The 19,330-nt window shown below is 42.7% G+C and overlaps 3 protein-coding genes across 9 annotated transcripts in view; all 3 read right to left on the bottom strand.

Annotated features, from left to right (window-relative positions):
* The window catches only part of cnih3 (cornichon family AMPA receptor auxiliary protein 3), a 97,892-nt gene extending 96,980 nt beyond the window's left edge, over positions 1 to 912 (bottom strand). For all 5 annotated transcript variants that reach the window (XR_015110617.1, XM_086189679.1, XM_086189678.1 and 2 more), the window contains exon 1: positions 309 to 912. Coding sequence is in view for 4 of the 5 variants with exons in the window: in XM_086189679.1 (XP_086045805.1) it covers positions 309 to 386 (78 nt within the window). In the remaining variant the exon portion in view is untranslated. The remainder of the gene's footprint in view (positions 1 to 308) is intronic.
* A 1,759-nt stretch (positions 913 to 2,671) lies between these two features.
* On the bottom strand, positions 2,672 to 10,212 carry LOC147242307 (uncharacterized). Of its 2 annotated transcripts, none has more exons than XM_086189901.1 (5): positions 9,993 to 10,212; positions 7,362 to 7,513; positions 7,178 to 7,286; positions 5,817 to 5,990; positions 2,672 to 3,605 (listed from the first exon to the last, which is right to left on the bottom strand). In XM_086189901.1, the coding sequence occupies exons 2-5, from the start codon at positions 7,405 to 7,407 to the stop codon at positions 3,476 to 3,478; spliced, it is 459 nt and encodes a 152-aa protein (XP_086046027.1). In that variant the 5' UTR covers positions 7,408 to 7,513; positions 9,993 to 10,212; the 3' UTR covers positions 2,672 to 3,475. The 2 variants fall into 2 exon arrangements, with proteins under 2 accessions (XP_086046027.1, XP_086046026.1); XM_086189900.1 differs by lacking the exon at positions 9,993 to 10,212 and adding an exon at positions 8,417 to 9,146.
* Positions 10,213 to 11,174: 962 nt separating this feature from the next.
* The window catches only part of LOC147242306 (NACHT, LRR and PYD domains-containing protein 3-like), a 29,664-nt gene continuing 21,508 nt past the window's right edge, over positions 11,175 to 19,330 (bottom strand). For both annotated transcript variants that reach the window (XM_086189898.1, XM_086189899.1), the window contains 5 exons: positions 18,442 to 18,615; positions 16,758 to 16,931; positions 15,441 to 15,614; positions 14,263 to 14,436; positions 11,175 to 12,138 (listed from right to left, as the gene is read on the bottom strand). In XM_086189898.1, coding sequence (XP_086046024.1) covers positions 12,111 to 12,138; positions 14,263 to 14,436; positions 15,441 to 15,614; positions 16,758 to 16,931; positions 18,442 to 18,615 — 724 coding nt within the window. In that variant the 3' untranslated portion in view covers positions 11,175 to 12,110. The remainder of the gene's footprint in view (positions 12,139 to 14,262; positions 14,437 to 15,440; positions 15,615 to 16,757; positions 16,932 to 18,441; positions 18,616 to 19,330) is intronic.

Raw genomic sequence — 19,330 nt, 5'->3', positions numbered from 1 at the left:
ATAATAAATGCAGCCAAATAATGACAAAGTAGGGAAAAAGACGGGGGGAACGACAGAGCTCAAGATGCGAGTGCGCACCTGCCGTTGAAGAAAACATGTGACACAAAATCATCTTGCAGTGTTTGACAGTGTGAAAGCAACAGAAAGGTGAGTGTTTGGTTCTCCCTCGCTGAATACCGCACACATGTGCTCCGACGGGCACGTGCAGGTCAAAAGACGCACGCACACCCTGCATGGTGGAGTTTTCACACAAAATTAGACAAATCTAAAACCCATACATATTCATATAGAAGAGATGAAGTACTTACATGCCATATTGCAAAGAAGATCAGGGACACACAGAGGACCAGAGACAGCATGTAGCAGAAGGCAGCAAAAGTGAACATAATTGAATGGGGAAAACGGTGGATAATTTCCCAGAGAAGCAAACAATCCTGCTGCTAAACATCTAAGATGGTGAAGAAGGAAAAAGAAGCTGAAGCCAGGGAGAAAGTTCTCAAGGTGCCAGGAGAGGAGCAGCTGGTTCAGGCACCATGACTTCACCCCTCTCAACCTTTGCAACTAATTGTTGCAAAATGAAATGAAAGGAAAATAAAACATCAACAAACTGCGCCCAGCCAGCACCCAGGGATGTGACTGTGAATTCAAAGCTGGTGTAGAATCAGTCCACTTGGCATGATCAGCGATCCGTCACGGGCTCTCAGAGATGCTCATGGAGACAGACGACGGGTTTCTCACTGCCGGTTGATTGGTGGAGGCTGCGCTCTTAACAATCCAGGAGAGATGAATCCATTCAGCAGAAGAAGAAGCAGCAGCAGCAGCAGCAGCAACTGGGTGATGTGATGGAGCTATGAGACGGGCTCCTCACCACTTCATCCACGAGGCGCTAATAAATGCTGCTCTCTCCTCCCGGTGAACCTATCAGCGCGCGGGGAGCGGAGCCGCGCGTGAACAGGTGGATTTAAAAGAGCAACACACACGGTCTCTCTCTCTCTCTCTCTCTCTCTCTCTCTCTCTCTCTCTCTCTCTCTCTCTCTCTCTCTCTCTCTTTGTGTTGTACATAAACACAACAGCGCAATCGATTCACGTTTTAATGGATCAGAAATGCTTCGGGAAGATCCAAATCACCGAATATTGAACAGAATAAACATCAAAGGAGTTGCAAAGACAAGAATAATTTGCCATATTTGTGACATCAGCTTCTCCCACTCTAAAAAAAAAAAACCCTTCAAGATTTGGAATTTCGGAATTGAATTGAGAGTTACTATGATGTCATGGAGGGAATGAAGCCGTCTGCTTCCACTGAGGCTTTCATTATATTAGAGACTGGCGCCACCGTCTGACTCTTTGGAGAAACTGCAGTTGCCGTACTGTAACTGCCACCTATTGTACAAAGCTATACAGAGGTGTCGGTCTTTAAAAAAAATCTGAAATCAAGTGTTAACTTTCTACAGATGTGAGATGGAAGGAAATGAAAATATGAGGAGTACGTAAGTGTGTATTAGTACACGGTCACACCTCTAAGTGTAACAGCTTTGGACAGCATATAAAATATGACCTTTCCTACACCTTGTGGAAATCATGGATTTGAAATAAAGTCATATAATCCATGGGAGATTTTCCTCATGTGGTGTTGGATTTTTACAAGTTCATGACAGCTATTATCTTGTCAGAAATCAAGCTTACAGTTCCACAGAACACAAATCTCCCTTTGAATTCACTTTTACTTTTAATGTAAACTCAGGAAGAAAAAGATTCAAAAAAGAGGTCACATCAATACGTTTTAATCCATCAACACACTGTTTTTTTATGGAATGGAGTCAGTTTTGCTCTCACGGTTGATAATCACAACTTTGGTGTAAAACTCTGAACATATTTGGAGGTAGTTTTTCTTTATTCATATCAAAAATCGATAAGGAGACGGGGATGGAGGGTGTCATACCTGTGTGTGTGTGTGGGGGGGGGCTGACACTTTAACTGTCCTGGTGATTCATCAGCATCTCCTGCTTGGTTTGGTGCTCCATTTCAGGTCAGGCAGGAGGATCAGCTGCTCAGATCAGCAGCTGACCATTCACACTCACAGTCACACCTACGGTCAATTTAGAGTCTGGATTAACCTGGTCCCCTCTTGATGTCTTTGGACTGTGGGAAGAAGCCAGAGTACCAGAGAGAACCCACGCAGGCAGGGGGAGAACATGGAGACTCCACACTGAAAGATCCCGTGCCCGAGCCGGGACTCGAACCCAGAACCTTCTTGCTGTGAGGCAACAATGCTGACCACTGCACCACCGTGCCGCCTGAATTCCAGCACATTTCTCTAAAATCTCATCAAGCTTTGACGTGTTCAGGCAAAAGCAAAGGATAACTTTAAAACTGAAACTTACTGAATCTCTGCTGTACGTGAGATCCTGTCTGTGACACCAATTTGTAGTGGAAGCTTCCTGGATGTGAGCTTGTGAAGGCAGAACTCAGGATTCATCAGGCGTCTGACACAGAAGGATTTATTTCATCATCAATGCGCATCGAGGAGACCTGCTTATTCTGCCCTCGCTAGGATGGAGAGACGGTGGAGCTCAGCGGGTAGCTGACAGCTTCTTCATCATAATCATCCAGGAGACAGCAGGTAAATTTAGGTTTTATTCTCAGAAACTAACACTGAGATACAGGATAAACAATAATCATAACTTGAGGCTGACTCTTATTTTCACATGACATGAACATCTAGTAATTAACTGACAAGCTTAAAATAAATAAAGATCCACCCATACAGAAGTAATCACAGAAATAACAACATTAAACTTGCAATTGGCTGAATGCTAACATAGGATCTCTTTGAGGGGCGAACACAGTTAACATCAAGATAGGGTCTTTTGTTTGTTTTTCAAGTTTTCTACATGAAATACATGATTTTAAATAACACAGGTCACCTGACCTTGAGGTGCTGAGGGGAACAGGAGTGTGTGTGAGCACTAGTGACCCTCCTATCTGTGTTATAGGAGGCAGGAGGAGCTGTTCTACAGACGGAATCATTTGACCCTTGACCTGTGTGGGTCGATACAGAGGTATGTTTAGAGACTCCATCACAGGGGGTACTGGACCAGCTCCAAATGGTCCAAACTCCAGTCTCAGAGGGACCTTGTCTTGATGAGACTTGCGGAGTCTGTCTAAGCTGGTTGAGAGGAGATTCACCTCACTATCTCACTGCCTTCTGAAACTCTGATGACTGACTCCAGCAGAGGAAGCCCAGGCTTGCTGAGGCCAACCAGACAGTCTCCATCGTTAACGGAAGCTCTCCTCTATGTGTGCTCACCACTTTGGTACGGTTCTAGGGCAAGGTTTCAGACCAGGAGTGGAACAGGCCACAGGGACTCTATAATTCAGGTAGGCCAACCTTTTAGACCCTAAGTTGTTGTGAACACAATCGCCCATTGAACTTCAATGTCATTGCCAAAGTGTATAAAAAAGGGCTAAGAGGTCACCCGGTGAATCTCAACACTCCTTTTATGGGCGGGGAGAGTCCAGCAAGGACACGTTCACCCACGTCGTCCTTCAGGAGATGAACTCGACACCCTGAGTCCCATTCTAGCATCTCTTGTGCCATAAACCTGGAGGGAAAATAAATTCAAAAAGAAGTGTTTTTTTATTAAACACAGCAGGAGGTTTAGTGTTTAAACACAAGCACATGCTCACCGTAGTGTGACAGTTTAAAGACACATGAGGTCTGATGGAGGCGTCAGAAAACACCTGTGCGTCCTACTGGAGTTCAGGGACCAACCATCTTGTTGGTTCACTTGGACAACTTGTTGGATTTGGATGAACCTTGGTATTTACCTGCCCCTCTTGTTTCTTCTGCTTGACGCTGCTGTCACTTGGGATCCTCATATCTATCACCTCTACCGTCTTCTTTTGTTTGTCCATCAACAGGATGCTGGTTAGCCATCAGCATTTTGTCAGTCTTGACCTTGAAGTTCAACAGGATCTTCCTCCACCACCTTAAGAGGGGTCTAGGACTCCCGCCCATACTCAGTGCACACTGTGCTGGCCACTTTATGGCACTCCATGTGCGCTTCTCCTGCCTGCATCTTCCACCCTGCCATTCTGTACTGAGCTGTCTCAGGGGTGTCTCCAGACAACCTGCACCAGGGGTCCTGTTTGGTGTGCTATCCCTGATTATGCACTTGATGGTAATTTGGACAATTGGCTTTGAGTGGGACCCCAAATTTGTCTTCCATAGCCCCATTGAGTTCTTGATGAAGGCTTCGTTTCCAGTCCATGTTACATGCATACATTACATTTCCAAGCACACCATTATCCTTGTGTGTTACACTGAGTTGTAGGCTTTCTTGTAGTCAATCCAGGCTGTGCACTGGTTGGTCTGCCTGTTCTTGCAGTCTTGGTTGATTGATCTATTGACCAGTAGCTGGTTCTTGCCCCCCGGTATTGCTACCAATTCCTCTCTGGGCCCCACTCACGCATTGAGCCATACACCTGTTCCTTTTAGCTGCTATGATGCCTGACAGGAGTTTCCATTTTCTGCAGAAGCAGGTTATTGGCTGGTAGTTTGATGGGGTCATGCCTTTCTGGGGGTCCTTAATGATCTCGACTATCTGCCATTGTGTTATCCGTTCTGGGTGGGTCCCATCCATCGGCAGCTGCATCCTCGATGCTGCCAGGCGTTCAAAGAGTGTGTAGTTGTGCATCATGGCTGGACTGGCGCTGCCATGTGATGCCATCAGTTTTGCTTTGGTGAGTTTTTCACAGTGGTTTTGCTATTTCACCTTGGCCACTCCTTTCTCCACATGGTTCCGCCCTCACTGTACTGGAACGCTAACCAGTCTGATAGGTGTCCTCGCTTGTTTTCCTCATTGCCCTGCTGTCTGAGTGCATCATTCTCCTGATAAACAAGTGTGTTAAATCTAAAGTTCGCTTTGTTTGCATACGGTGGTATTGTCTTCTGCCCCTGCCTGAGGGTTTACAGTTATGCTGGTTTGTATAAATGTCCAGGAAATAGACTGGTCCCAAGAGGCTCTACCTACACTTGTTCTTCTACACTTGGCAGCCTTGATAAGCGGAGGGAGGTAAAGCCTTCGAGTGATGAGTGAAACACTGTCAGCTGCTTGATCCAGTCCTCAACGGCTGGTCAGTATCAGATTTGGAACAAAATAATGTGTGCTCATTGTGTTGGTGCAACTGTTGATGTTTAATATAATGACACGTCAACTTGCTTTTGTGTTTGGAAGGTTCAATGTTTGTATTTAGTGCGGAAACATGTCATGTAAAATGTGAGAAGTGCTGCGGAAGTGCAAATGAAGTGAAGTTGTGCTGTTTCATTTGTGGTTTCTATGATTAAAAAGATTAAAATAAATCATAAGTACCTGTCAGACGCACTCAACGTCCTTTTTTTTTAAAGATTTATTAGATTTTAAGATTCAGGGAGTTTGTATTTACGAATGTTGCAGTGCACTTCGGATATGATGGTTGAAATGATTTTGTTGTAATATTTGTGACTGAATCTGAGCTGCTGATGAACGAGAGAAATAAGAGATCTTTGTTTGACTCGAGGGCAGATGATTACATTTATGCTGGCCTGTTCAATTTTAATTAATTGTGAGATTAATTAAAAAAAAAAAAACACACACACAAGAAAAATAATCAGTACTTTGTGATATTGTCAATATTATTGCCAAGAGCCAGGAAAAGTCGGTCTGAAGCATGATCGAACAGGGGAGAGCATGGAAATATTACCACAACAGTTGTGAGGAAGTTGTCTCGACAATCTACAGCATTGTGCTGAAGCTCTGATTGTACCCACATACCTGAGAGCATCCAGCCTCCAGTGGGGATCCTTCAGTCCAGCACACAGCGTGTCCACTCCTGAACCTCCTGGATGATTGTATCTCAGGTCCAGCTCTCTCAGATGGGAGGGGTTGGAGCTCAGAGCTGCAGCCAGAGAAGTAAAGCCTTCCTCTCTGATCTTACATCCTCTCAGCCTGCAGTTAAGAGAAAACAGTCAACTTTACAAAATAATGGAACATGAAGCACTCAGGAGTTGATCGTCTTCACTAAAAGTAAGTGGGGGTTTTATTGTTTAGTTAGCAGTGGGAGGCTAAAAGGGTGTCGTACACCTGCGCTGCTTTAGTGACAATTTCCTCAGAAACAAACCTCCCAGGCCATAGTAATCAGTTACACGCAGGATATTCCAGATTAACCGTTTGAGAACCAGCTGTATTCTCTCTGTCTGGTCTCATTGGTTCAGACACACCAGCAGCTGATTTGCCAAGTTCCTTTTGTCTTTCACCGACAAATGGAACACTTCCTCCCTCCAATCTTTTCTCTCGTACGTTGGTTTGGTCAGGGAGACTTTACAGAGCCAGAACTCTACCATTAAATTTTGGCATTGAAAATAATATTTAGCATTGTATAAAAAAAACTGCATTGACACTGAAACAAGTATTGGCATTGACAAAGCTTCTGTTGAAAAATAAAACAGTGGAATTAAAATAACACAATATTTTATTTGGCTATTTTTCATATTACAAAGTGTTATTTAATACCAGGCTTCAGATTTCCTCTTCATGTCCATTTTTTTCAGTGACATTGGTTTTCAGTTTCCAAAAATTTGAAATAAAAGCTGTTAGTAAGAAATGTGAAACAAACAGATGGATAAAATGTGAATGTTTAATCACTCATTGTCCTGTCAATCATGTTCATCACATGAATCCCACTTTTTAGTTTAAGAAATGACATTAAGTGACCGACAGGAATGTGAATCCATAAATCTACAGTTACAACATTTTCAACTGCATCATTATGTGGTTGCTGTGGTAACATCTCTGATCATCTTATAGCAGCAGTGTAATTTTCACAGTTTGTCTGAGAGTACAACATCCATCCATTTGCTTCTGCTTATCCTGTTAAGGGTCATGGGGGGTGGGGGGCGGGGGGTGGAGCCTATCCCAAAGGGTTTCAGGTGAGAGGCGGGGTTCACCCTGGACGGGTCACCAGTCCATCACAGGGCCAACACATACAGACAGACAACCATTGGCTCTCACAGCCACACCTACGGTCAATTTAGAGTATCAATCAGCCTCATCCCCTCTTGATGTCTTTGGACTGTGGAGGAAGCTGGAGTACCAGAGAGAACCCACATAGGCACAGGGAGAACATGGAGACTCACACAGAAAGATCCCGTGCCCGCACCGGGACTTGAACCCAGAAGCTTCTTGCTGTGAGGCCACAGTGCTGACCTCTGCACCACCGTGCCGCCCAGTGCAACATGTTGAAAGCTGAAACATAGAGGCATATTTACAGGTTATGATTGATGCACACAAACATATTATTCATATATATGTATTAGATACCTGAAGTGATCCACAGCAGCAGCAACCAGAAGAGCGTCTCCTTCATGTGCCTTGAGCAGATACACACCAGGCATCATTGAGGACTGAAGCCTCCTACAGCTGTCATCTGTGAAGAAGCTGTCCTCCTCCAGCTGAGGCATTTACTGTGTGTTCTGTTGGTGGTTGTAGTTTATCCAATGACAACGTGCAAAGATCAAAAAGGGTAATTAAGTTGTTATAAATGTGTCTTTGTGCAGTATATACACAACATATATATATATATATATATATTTATTTATTTATATTCTTTATTTGAAACTTGTACAGTAAAATTGAGAAAACAAGTACACAACAAAACAATACAAAAGGAAATAATGTTTCTCATGTTCAAAAGGGGGTAGAAGAACTACAAACTTATCCAGACCTGCCACTGGATTTATTGTTTAAGGCTGATTCATATATATATATAATATCAATCGAAGAAAAAAAGCTATAATAGATAGATATTATAAATATAATATATTATAGAAAAAATATATGCATACATATATACACATCTGTATACATAAATATATCTATATAGATATATAACTACAGTGCTTAATTTGTAAATCATAAGGTACCCGAACGCCAAGTACATACTGTATGACACCCCAGCGGTGACGTGATGGACTCAAGTCCCGGAAGGCACAGAAAAACAACATGTAAAACCATTGCTTCATTTGTAAATCAGAAGGTGCCAGAACGCTAAGTACATATGATGGCTCAGGGGTGAGAGAGGGGCTCAGGTCCCGGAAGGTATACAGAAAAAAACATCCAAATGCCCACTTGCCATGATGTGGGACTTACAAGCCTCCATTTCAAATAATATCCATAGTATCAATGTTATGACGATAATTCACAGTTATTTAGCCTCCTCTGCGCAGCACAGGTGAGTGCCCACGTCACCACAGGTGGGACTTAAGAGTCTACACTCAGCAAAAAAGAGCTCACAATAAATCACACAAATCTTCCATTATTACTATTACGGTATTTAAAGATTGGCACGGCGGCCTATTATTAGACGGTCTGCTCACCATTTAGTTGTCCAAGACACCCCACATCACGTTAGACCCGGCTTGGCTAGCTGGAGGCGAACCAGGCCAGCTGGAGGTGAACCTGGCCAGCTGGAGGTGAACCAGGCCAGCTGGAGGTGAACCTGGCGAGCTGGAGGTGAACCTGGCGAGCTGGAGGTGAACCTGGCTAGCTGGAGGTGAGCCTGGCTAGCTGTGGCGGCGCTAGCCTCCTGCTGCAGCCGATTTTGATCGTCAACATGACCGCTGCAGCTGCCCTCGTCGCCGCTTGTGGAGGCTTTTCTGACTCGTTTTAAGCGTCATGCGACTCTTCCTTCTTTTTGAAAAAACAGCAAATTAAACTGTCTTTTTGACATGTTGGCGTTGAAATAGTAACTGTTTATTTCCTCTCTGCTTGCTCCTCAGAGGCGGCGAATTTCGAAAGGTTATTTGTTTGTGTCGGGGGCGTGGTTTGTTGGCATCGGCGCGTCAACAGATTCTTTTCTTGAATCTTAATAAACAACATGAAATTCTAAGGATTTGGTCTGTAAATTTATCTATGCACATTATTGTTGTATTTTAAACATTTTTAAAACGTTTTCATATTTTCTTTTAATACAAGAGGTACCGGATCTGCCCAAATAATTACCGAGGTACCGGATCTGCCCAAATAAGTACCGGAACACAGGGAGGCCAAAATTCAGAGGTGCCGGATCTTACTGCATATCTATATTTATATATGTACATATATACATATTCATATATACACAGACACACACACATATATATAGAGAGAGAGAGAGAGAGAAAGAGAGAGAGAGAGAGAGAGGCCACACACACACACACACATATATATATATATATATATATATATATATTCTGAGTTCTGCTGATCAACTCTGTGAAGAAAAGATGAAGTCAGAGAATAAATGGCAAAGAACACAGTAGATCTTCCTGGTACCAGGGACCTGGACCCTGTGTGTTTTAGGGTAAGACTGAATGTCCTGGAGCTGCCAGCCACAATGGTCTGGACTATTCAGAATTCACAAGTCCTCTAGAGACCCAGGTGGACCCAGTCACTGATGCTGAATCTCAAAGGGGCTCCAGCAGAGATGCTGGGGTCTGAAAGGAGGAGGGTACAAGGAGGCCATGACCTCCGCCGTGACTACAAAGGTCTTTTCTCAGGTATTGAGGCAGAACCTCACAGAGGGTAAAGCAATAAATGTAATCACTAATAACTCACAGAACTGCAGTTGCAGTCACGTGACCTCTATTTGTCATCCAGGTGACGTTTGTATTTCTATAATCAATCAAACCTGGGGTCTGTACTACGAAGCAGGATCAGCATGTCCCTGCATGTATCTTGAAGCAATTAGGGATCAGTGGAGCCATGATGCATATTAAACACTCGTAACACCAGACGTGGTGTCATTCTTCCGGCTGAAGCTGGTCTTAATTCATAAATGTTAAGAAACAGAGTGAGACACGAAGTCTTAGACAGTCGGACTGGAATTCATCCCACTGTACATGCACGCATGTTACACAAACTGGCAAAGATGATTAGCTCCCGCCGCAGAAACAGAAATCAGAACATATTTACCTGTGAGCGAAAAGTTGCTCATTCTCCTTCATCAGTCCAGGTGTTTGTATGCATTTAATCTGAAGTCATTTCTTCATAACTCCAACTAGACCAAACCTGAAGTGAAAACCAGTCAAATCAGAGGCTGAGACCAGCTCCATGCAGTTCTACTATTTGTCCACTAGATGGTAGTACCGACACTATAATGAACTACAGATCAGCTGCAATGTGAAAGTATCAGTTCGGCTCACATCCCTGCATGAACACATTAAGTCACACCAAGGACCAGGTTAATCCAGACTCTAAATTGACCGTAGGTGTGACTGTTAGTGTGAATGGTTGTCTGTCTATATGAGTTGGTCCTGTGATGGACTGGTGACCTGTCCAGGGTCAACCCCGCCTCTTGCCTGAAGGGATAGGCTCCACCCCCCTCTGTGACCCTTAATCAGGATAAGAGGTATAAAATGGATGGATGTGATTTTGTGCTGTTCTCATTCAGAAGTTATGCACAGTGTACTGGAATATCTCAATAATTCCATCCGTCCGTCCATTTTTTTCCGCTTATCCTGATAAGGGTCGCGGGGGGGGGGGTGGAGCCTATCCCAGCATCTATGGGCGAGAGGCGGGGTTCACCCTGGACAGGTCACCAGTCCATCGCAGGGCCAACACATAGAGACAGACAACCATTCACACTCACAGTCACACCTACGGTCAATTTAGAGTCTGGATTAACCTGGTCCCCTCTTGAGGTCTTTGGACTGTGGAGGAAGCTGGAGTACCAGAGAGAACCCACGCAGGTACATGGAGAACATGGAGACTCATACAGAAAGACCCCGTGCTCGAGCCGGGACTCGAACCCAGAACCTTCTTGCTGTGAGGCGACAGTGTGAACCTGTCTCAATAATTCAATATTTGAAATAGGATCATATGTATTTATTCATATAATTAAATGCACTTTCATATATACACTGATCAGCCAAATCAGTGGAACACCTGACAGGTTCACAATCGTCATGATTCATCTTTTTGAAAATTATTTTTGAGGCTATACTTTGTGGTGCTGTTGAACGGTGCCTGCTCATACTGGGAGCCAGTTCTATGCCATCGCCTTCCTTCATCTTAATGGGAGGGGAAAAAATATTTCAAGCACTAGCATTAAAACCCAGGATTGTTCAACAGTACAACAGATGACAGCCTTCAAAATGACGTTTGAAAAAAATCATTTCTTTTCTCCAACAGATTCAACGAAAAAAAAACATTTAACTCTCATGAAGGGAAGATTTACTGCAGGGCTGCTGTGTGAAAAACAGTATAGAAGCTGTCAATGCTATTCATGATTCGACTGATCGGACGAATGCACAAATATTGACAGAACTGATTTTCACCACTTTTTAAAGTCCCACATTAAGAATATTGATATGTGTGTAAATACAGATTGAACATATCAATTTATTGTCCTAATATGTATGCTATATGATGTTCATTGGAACAACAATTTATCAATTTGCTAACATATGTCCAACCATCCATGCTTGACACAGGTTTTGTGATTGTTTCCATGGCTTTGATCACTTTAGATGAGATTTCTCCATTTCAGGTCAGGCAGGAGAGCAGCTGCTCAGATCAGCAGCTGATCCTCCTCCCAGCAGAGATCTCTGATCGTCTCTCGCAGCCAAATAGCAGCATTCCAGCACATTTCTCTGAAATCTCATCAAAATTGGACGTGTTCAGGCAAAAGCAAAGGATACCATTCAAAAACATGACCATAAAGTAACAGAACATACGAACAGAACATACAGAATCTCATGAGGGGCTAAAACTGTTAACATCAAGATAGGGTCTTTTGTTGGATTTTTTAAAAAGTTTTCTACATGAAATACATGATTTCAAATAACACAGGTCACCTGACCTTGAGGTGCTGAGGGGAACAGGAGTGTGTGTGAGCACTAGTGACCCTCCTATCTGTGTTATAGGAGGCAGGAGGAGCTGTTCTACAGACGGAATCATTTGACCCTTGACCTGTGTGGGTCGATACAGAGGTATGTTTAAAGACTCCATCACAGGGGGTACTGGACCAGCTCCAAATGGTCCAAACTCCAGCCTCACGGGGACCTTGTCTCGGTGGGACCTCTTAACCCTTCAAGCATCTGATCTTTGTAGCTCAAGTCTGGAGGGAATAAATTCACAAAGAAGTGTTTTTTTATTAAACACAGCAGGAGGTTTAGTGTTTAAACACAAGCACATGCTCACCACAGTGTGACAGTTTAAAGACACATGAGGTCTGATGGAGGCGTCAGGTCAGAAAACACCTGTGCGTCCTACTGGAGTTCAGAGACCAACCATCTTGTTGGTTCACTTGGACAACTTGTTGGATTTAGATGAAAAGGTGAAGGATGTTTATCAATGAGAGAAAGTCAAGATGCATCTAAAGTTGGTGCAACTGACCGCTCAGTCATGACAAAAGAATCCAAATGTACCTCTTGTTTTGTGTGTGTGTGTGTGTGTGTGTGTGTGTGTGTGTGGGCGGCGGCGCATGTGTAAACCAAGGAGGTAGGTAGAGTATCGATACAATGTAAAAGTCATTTTGTACAGTTTTTATTTTTCAAAATCGCTATTTAATCAATACTTTTGACAACACTAATATATGTATATTTGGTATTCATCAGTTGTGTTTCGATGGCACTTGACTGCCATCTAGTGACCGAGTCTCAATTTATTTCCTGATAAATGAGCAAGTTGAGTCTAAAGTTTGCTGTTGTTTGCATACGTTGGCATTGCTGTGTGACGGTTAACAGTTATGTTGGGTTGTATATCCGTCCAGGAAATAGACTGGTCCCAAGGGGCTCTACCCCCCCCCCCCCTTGTAAATATTGCAGCCTTGGTAACAGAGTGAGGTACGTAACCCTCAACTGATGAATGAGACATGGAAACACTGTGAGCTGTCTGGAAGACGATCCTGTCCTTGATGGCTGGTTTGTAGTGAACTTTGAACAAAATACTGTGTGCTCATTGTGTTGCTGTCTGATTTTACTGTTGATGTTGTGTAATATAATGAAGCATGGAACTTGCTTTTGTGCATGGAAGGGTTCATGTGTATTTAGAGAGGGAACATGTCATGTAACATGTTTGAAATACTGGGAAAGTGTAAATGAATGGAAGTTGTGCCGTATCATTTAAAGTTTCCATGGTGCATGAAGTAGGAAGTTGAAAATAAAGTACAAGTACTCATCAGTGTCACAGTCACAGCAGTGAGGTTGTCTTGTCTGGGTTTATTGTTTTGTGTTTATTTCTTTGTGTTATTTTTGAAGAATTAATTTCCCTCTCGTTTCAGTGCACCAGCCTCTCCTCCTGTTGTCATCCTGCATTCCCCGGTCCTGTCAGTCAGCGTCTGTCCCGCCCCCTCGTGTCCCCGATTGCACCCCGCACACCTGTCCCCCATCAGTGTGATTAGCTCCTCGTGTATACATGGCTCTGTCTTCCCCTATCTCGTCGCAGAAGTGTTGTTCGTTGTTGACCATGGAAGCCTTGTCAAGAGCTTGTTTATTTTTTCTTGGTAATTTTCATAGTCAGGTAAAACTTAGTTATTGTTAAGATCAGTTTTGAGTTAAGAAGTTTGCTTGTTCATTTCTAGACATAGTCACGTTGTGATTTTTTTTTGTTTTGTTATAGGTTTTCAGCCCTCCTCTGTTGAGTAAGCGAGCTTTTTTCTTTTGTATAAAGTAGTAGAGTAGCCAGCGAGGCATAGCCAGAGTTTTATTTTAGCTGGACAGAGTAGTCAGTTGCGCTTTATCTTTTGTAAAGTAGATTTTCGTTAGATTCCCTTTGTAAATGTTCTTTCCCCTTGTAAACCCATAGTCCTAAGCCCGATAGTCAGAGAGTGTCAGTGTGAGACGTGAAGATAATTCTCATAGCCCGCTCCTCTGACTTTGGATCATCATTAAAGCTTGTTCCATTACTGCTATTCTGTACCTGGGTCCTTCTTTGAGTCCTGTCCTGACAGTCAGAAGCACTCAGCATCCTTTTTTAGTTTCAGGGAATTTGTCTTTACAAACACCGCTCTTCCCTTTAGATGTGGTTGTTTATATTATCTGTCTGTAATATTTGTTACAGTATCTGAAATTCAATCTGTCTTGCTGCTGATGAACTACAGTTCAACAAATCCAGTGAAAATAAATATTCTGAATGAAGTTAGACAATTGTATTTATTATTGCACAAATTCCCAGAAACATCATGGTGTGACTTCCAGGCCGTATCACCCCCATTAGTGAAGTTCTGGTCTTAAGTTTCTACCTGAGAGCATCCAGCCTCCAGTGAGGCTCCTTCAGTCCAGCACACAGCGTGTCCACTCCTGAACCTCCTGGATGATTGTATCTCAGGTCCAGCTCTCTCAGATGGGAGGGGTTGGAGCTCAGAGCTGCAGCCAGAGAAGTAAAGCCTTCCTCTCTGATCTTACATCCTCTCAGCCTGCAGTTAAGAGAAAACAGTCAACTTTACAAAATAATGGAACATGAAGCACTCAGGTGTTGATCGTCTTCACTAAAAGTAAGTGGGGGTTTTATTGTTTAGTTAGCAGTGGGAGGCTAAAAGGGTGTCGTACACCTGCGCTGCTTTAGTGACAATTTCCTCAGAAACAAACCTCCCAGGCCATAGTAATCAGTTACACGCAGGATATTCCAGATTAACCGTTTGAGAACCAGCTGTATTCTCTCTGTCTGGTCTCATTGGTTCAGACACACCAGCAGCTGATTTGCCAAGTTCCTTTTGTCTTTCACCGACAAATGGAACACTTCCTCCCTCCAATCTTTTTTTTTTACTTTTCTGTCGTACGTCGGTTTGGTCAGGGAGATTTCTGATGTTTCACTGTCATGACAGCGTGCAGGTTGTTGAGTCACGTCACACACGACAGGAGTAAAAATTCTCGTGCCTTTGATGAAACACTTCTTTCTCTAGAAATGGATGAGTTTCGTCTATCACTCCACTGATACACAGTGGCCACTGGGAGAGGTTTGAGACACTTGGCTACAGCAGAGTGGTAGAGCCATTGCATAACCGCTCGTGCTGCATTTAGATTAAAGAGACCCAACAATCTTCCATGAGCATTGAAACACCTTTTAATGTTCATGGAAGATTGTTGGGTCTCTTCAGTCTAAATTCATTTGATGTAAGTTTAATAATACTTAATACACAGAATGCTGTGATGGCACGCTGTAGTTGACCTTTGACCTGTCCAATACAACTGGTCATCCCTTCATGCTACTAGATATTTGAGTATAAATTTGCCAGTAGAGTGTAAATTACTATGTTGTGGAAGTGAACAAATGTGAAGGAATTCCCTCTTAATGGTACTGAGAGGATGAACAGGAGAACAGGACAGATGGACGGGTGGAAGGACGCCCTGAAAACACAACACCTCCCACCATGACTGGCGCCGGCATGGAGGCGTGATGAGGTAAGATCTGTATTCTGACCTGAGAGTTTCCAGGTGACAGTGTGGATTCTCCAGCCCAGCAGACAGCAGCTCCACTCCTGAATCCTGCAGCTGGTTGTAACTCAGGTCCAGTTGTCTCAGACTGGAGGACTGAGAGCTGAGAACTGAAGACAGAACTGCACAGCTTCTCTCTGAGAGGTTACAGTCCTTCATCCTGAAGAAGAAACACAAACACTTGAAAACATGGCTGTCATTGATGAAATCTGTTCTCATGATCTGGCTCATTATTCGCTTTTATTTGTGAATTTTACTTGTTTGTTATTCAGTCTCAACAATGTCAAACAAGAGTGAGACCACTGGTCTGCTACCTTTCAGAAAGGACAGTCTGGTGAACGTTTTCTTGAAGGAGCTCATCTAGGAAGCACTGAAGCTCTCTTGCTAAGTGTTGAAAATGTCCTGAGAAAGGCGATGTGCATGTTTTTTTTTTCCTACATTTTATAGAATTCCAAAAGCTCTTATCATGACAACCATTCAAATACTTCAAGGTCAGTTCACTCTGTTCTGATCCTTCCTGAGCAAAGCAGAAGACTGGAACTCACCCTGGTGCTGCCTTCCCCAGGAAGGCTTTGAATTTAAGGTAATAGCTCTGTGCTACCTCCTGGTGGACATTTCTGGTAGATCATTAGCCAACTGCAAACCATGAAATCTGTTCTCGCTTTCTTGCTAATAATAGGTATGTTAATTAAAAAAAAATGGATGTTAGACCAGTAACTTCAAACTTCTTTATCATTATTAAACTGGTACTTCAATCAAAGGGTTCATTCTGATGATGAAGGACATTACAAGGTTGTTTTGTTTTTTGTTTTTTTTGCTTTTGTGACATTAAGAAAGATAAGTTTTTAGGTTGAAAATCAAGAAACACCCTGGTGCTGCCTACCCCAGGAAGGCTTTGAATTTAAGGTAATAGCTCTGTGCTACCTCCTGGTGGACATTTCTGATAACTGCTGTTGCAAGTTGACTGCTTTAAACTAATGATTTCTTCTTAATTGACTGCAGACCTTGAAGCCGAGTAATATCTGGAATTACTTTCTTGCATTTGTGCCTTGAACATTATTTGTTGACAATGAGTCATTGTATATTTCAGTATATTCAAGACAACTTAAAGGACCTTCGTTTAATTTCTGAGTGTCATCGTGGCAAAGTGAAACAATGAATCCCTCCAAACGTTATAGAGATCTGATGTTCAGGAGAATGGGACAGATGGACAGGAGGAAGGACGCCCTGAAAACACAACACCTCCCACCATGACTGTCACTGGCGGTGTGGAGGCGTGATGAGGTAAGATCTGTATTCTGACCTGAGGGTTTCCAGGTGACAGTGTGGATCCTCCAGTCCAGCAGACAGCAGCTTCACTCCTGAATTCTGCAGCTGGTTGTAACTCAGGTCCAGTTGTCTCAGGCTGGAGGACTGAGAGCTGAGAACTGAAGACAGAACTGCACAACTTCTCCCTGAGAGGCTACAGTTCACCAGCCTGAAGAAGAAATGTGAGCGTTTAAAAACACGGAGGTCAATAGCCAACTGCAAACCATGAAATCTGTTCTCATTTTCTTGCTAATGATAGGTATGTTAAAAAAATTGATTTTAATAGTTTTGTTGTAATTCAAAACTCTATTATTGAAATAAAACGAGCTGTAGTGAAAACATGTTAGAGCAGTAACTTCAAACTGGTTTATCATTATTAAACTGGTACTTCAATCAAAGGGTTCATTCTGATGATGAAGGACACTAAGATTTTTTGGGGTTTTTTTGTTTGTCTTTTGTGACATTAAGGAAGATTATAAGTTTTTAGGTTGAAAATCAAATGACTGAAGTTACTGAATAGGGTTCCTTGTCTGTCGAGGCCAAAACTTTGTCGAAAAAGTGTATTTGTACATAATATCAACAAAAACACATAAATATATGGAAACGCTATATTCAACATTTTATGGAACAGGAATAACTTATTAAACTACATTCATGTGTAACATAAATAACACATACACATATATATTTACATGTACATTTCCATGTATAGATATAGATATGATTAGATAGCGATAGATCAATAGATAGATCGATAGATTGATATAGATAATTAGATCGATAGATAGATAGATCAATAGATATATAGATAGATTGATTGATAGATCATTAGATCGTTAGATAGATCGATAGATCGATCGATAGAGATAAAACACAATATAAAGTAAATAATAACTGAGGAAAGTCCTGTGGTTCTCCGCCTCACTGAGCTGCATTGCAGCGCCATTTTAAATGCCTGTGGAAGTTACCATCTATAGTTCCTTGCTTGATAAAGGGTCAAATTGAACAACCGAATGTTGGTAATGAAATTCATAAAATCTATCAATTTATTGTCGACGATGAGATTCGTCACATGGATCCACTGATTGCAGATAAAGATTGTACAAACCTCTGATCTGTGTAAATGCACCAGCAGAACTGTCTTGGCTGTCTGTTCCTGTCTACTGGAGATTCTTGAACGATAGACGCAGCTCATCCTCACCTTAAACCCGCTACAGGTCCAGACTGAGCAGCAGCTGAAGTCACCAAGGTTACAGGATGGAGATTCACATCAACCACCTTGATGGATTTTTCTGTTCCATCAAACCAAAGTTTGCAATGTTTGGGTTTCCATGGTTTCCCATGTGGGGCTTATCACAGCCACATTGATGGAACAGAACTCTCACTAATAGACATGGCCAGATTAGCCTGGATTGTTCTTCAATCTTCTTGGTGGAATACTCCTCTGGTTATCAATGGCAGGGTATGATGTTGAATGAGAACACAAAAATGGAGGAATTTGAAAACCTGATCAGAACCAGTATACTAACCTCCTTGTAATCACAGTCAAGATCACTGAGATCTGATGTTCAGGAGAACAGGACAGATGGACGGGTGGAAGGACGCCCTGAAACCACAACACCTCCCACCATGACTGGCATCGGGATGGAGGCGTGATGAGGTAAGATCTGTATTCTGACCTGAGAGTTTCCAGGTGACAGTGTGGATCCTCCAGCCCAGCAGACAGCAGCTTCACTCCTGAATCCTGCAGCTGGTTCTCGCTCAGGTCCAGTTGTCTCAGACTGGAGGACTGAGAGCTGAGAACTGAAGACAGAACTGCACAGCTTCTCTCTGAGAGATGACAGTCCTCCAGACTAAAGAAGAAATGGCAGCATTTGAAAACATGGCTGTTATACTCAACTTTCAATGATGAAATCTGTTCTCATTCTTTGGTTCATTATTAGTGTTTAATAATGGTCATTATTTGTAGATGAAACCTCATTTGCATATTTAAGAAACACTTCAAACTGTAATACAACATTTAAAGCCTCATTTTGGGCAAACCTGAAATAAAATAAAAAATAAAGAAAATAATGGCAAAAAAGGGGATCAACAGTGACCTTTGACCTCCAAAGTCTTATAAGTTCATCATGAATGTTTGTCTCAAATGTGAAGGAATTCCCCCTAAACGTTACTGAGGTCCTGTGCACATCTGCTATTAGGATGCGTCCTGAGTGATGGATCACAAGTGGTCAGTCTTAATCCCAGGGCTGCACACACTCTACGTGTCCTGAGGTCTGATCACTGAAACCACATTCAGAGGTGGTCTGGGCCTCATGTGGCCACATTCTCTCAGTAGTGGGAATGCAAAAGTGTCATGAGCCACACTGAGGGACCGCCTCATCAGCTGATGTCCTTTGGTTATATAGATGAACAGTGACATATTACTATGGCATCTGATCATGAGAGAAGCTCATAGAGAGGTATTATTATTATTATTATTATTATTATTATTATGATTACTGCAGCAACAAACACCTTTAGTGATTTGATGTGTTGAGAACATGCAGAGGAACAGAACTGGTCTGG

Source organism: Aulostomus chinensis, chromosome 20 (assembly GCF_037954235.1).
Source record: "Aulostomus chinensis isolate RoL2024-O1b breed Wild chromosome 20, RoL_Achi_v1.0, whole genome shotgun sequence".
Lineage (NCBI taxonomy): Eukaryota > Metazoa > Chordata > Actinopteri > Syngnathiformes > Aulostomidae > Aulostomus > Aulostomus chinensis.
This window is presented reverse-complemented; position numbering and strand designations above follow the sequence as displayed.

Coding starts and splice junctions, on each gene's coding strand:
- LOC147242307 (XM_086189901.1), bottom strand. CDS start 7,407: ATGAAGGAGACGCTCTTCTGGTTGCTGCTGCTGTGGATCACTTCAG. Junction 7,287..7,361: donor GCTGCTGTGGATCACTTCAG/GTATCTAATACA, acceptor TCTATGTTTCAG/CTTTCAACATGTTGCACTGG. Junction 3,606..5,816: donor TGGAGGCTGGATGCTCTCAG/GTATGTGGGTAC, acceptor TTTTCCCTCCAG/GTTTATGGCACAAGAGATGC.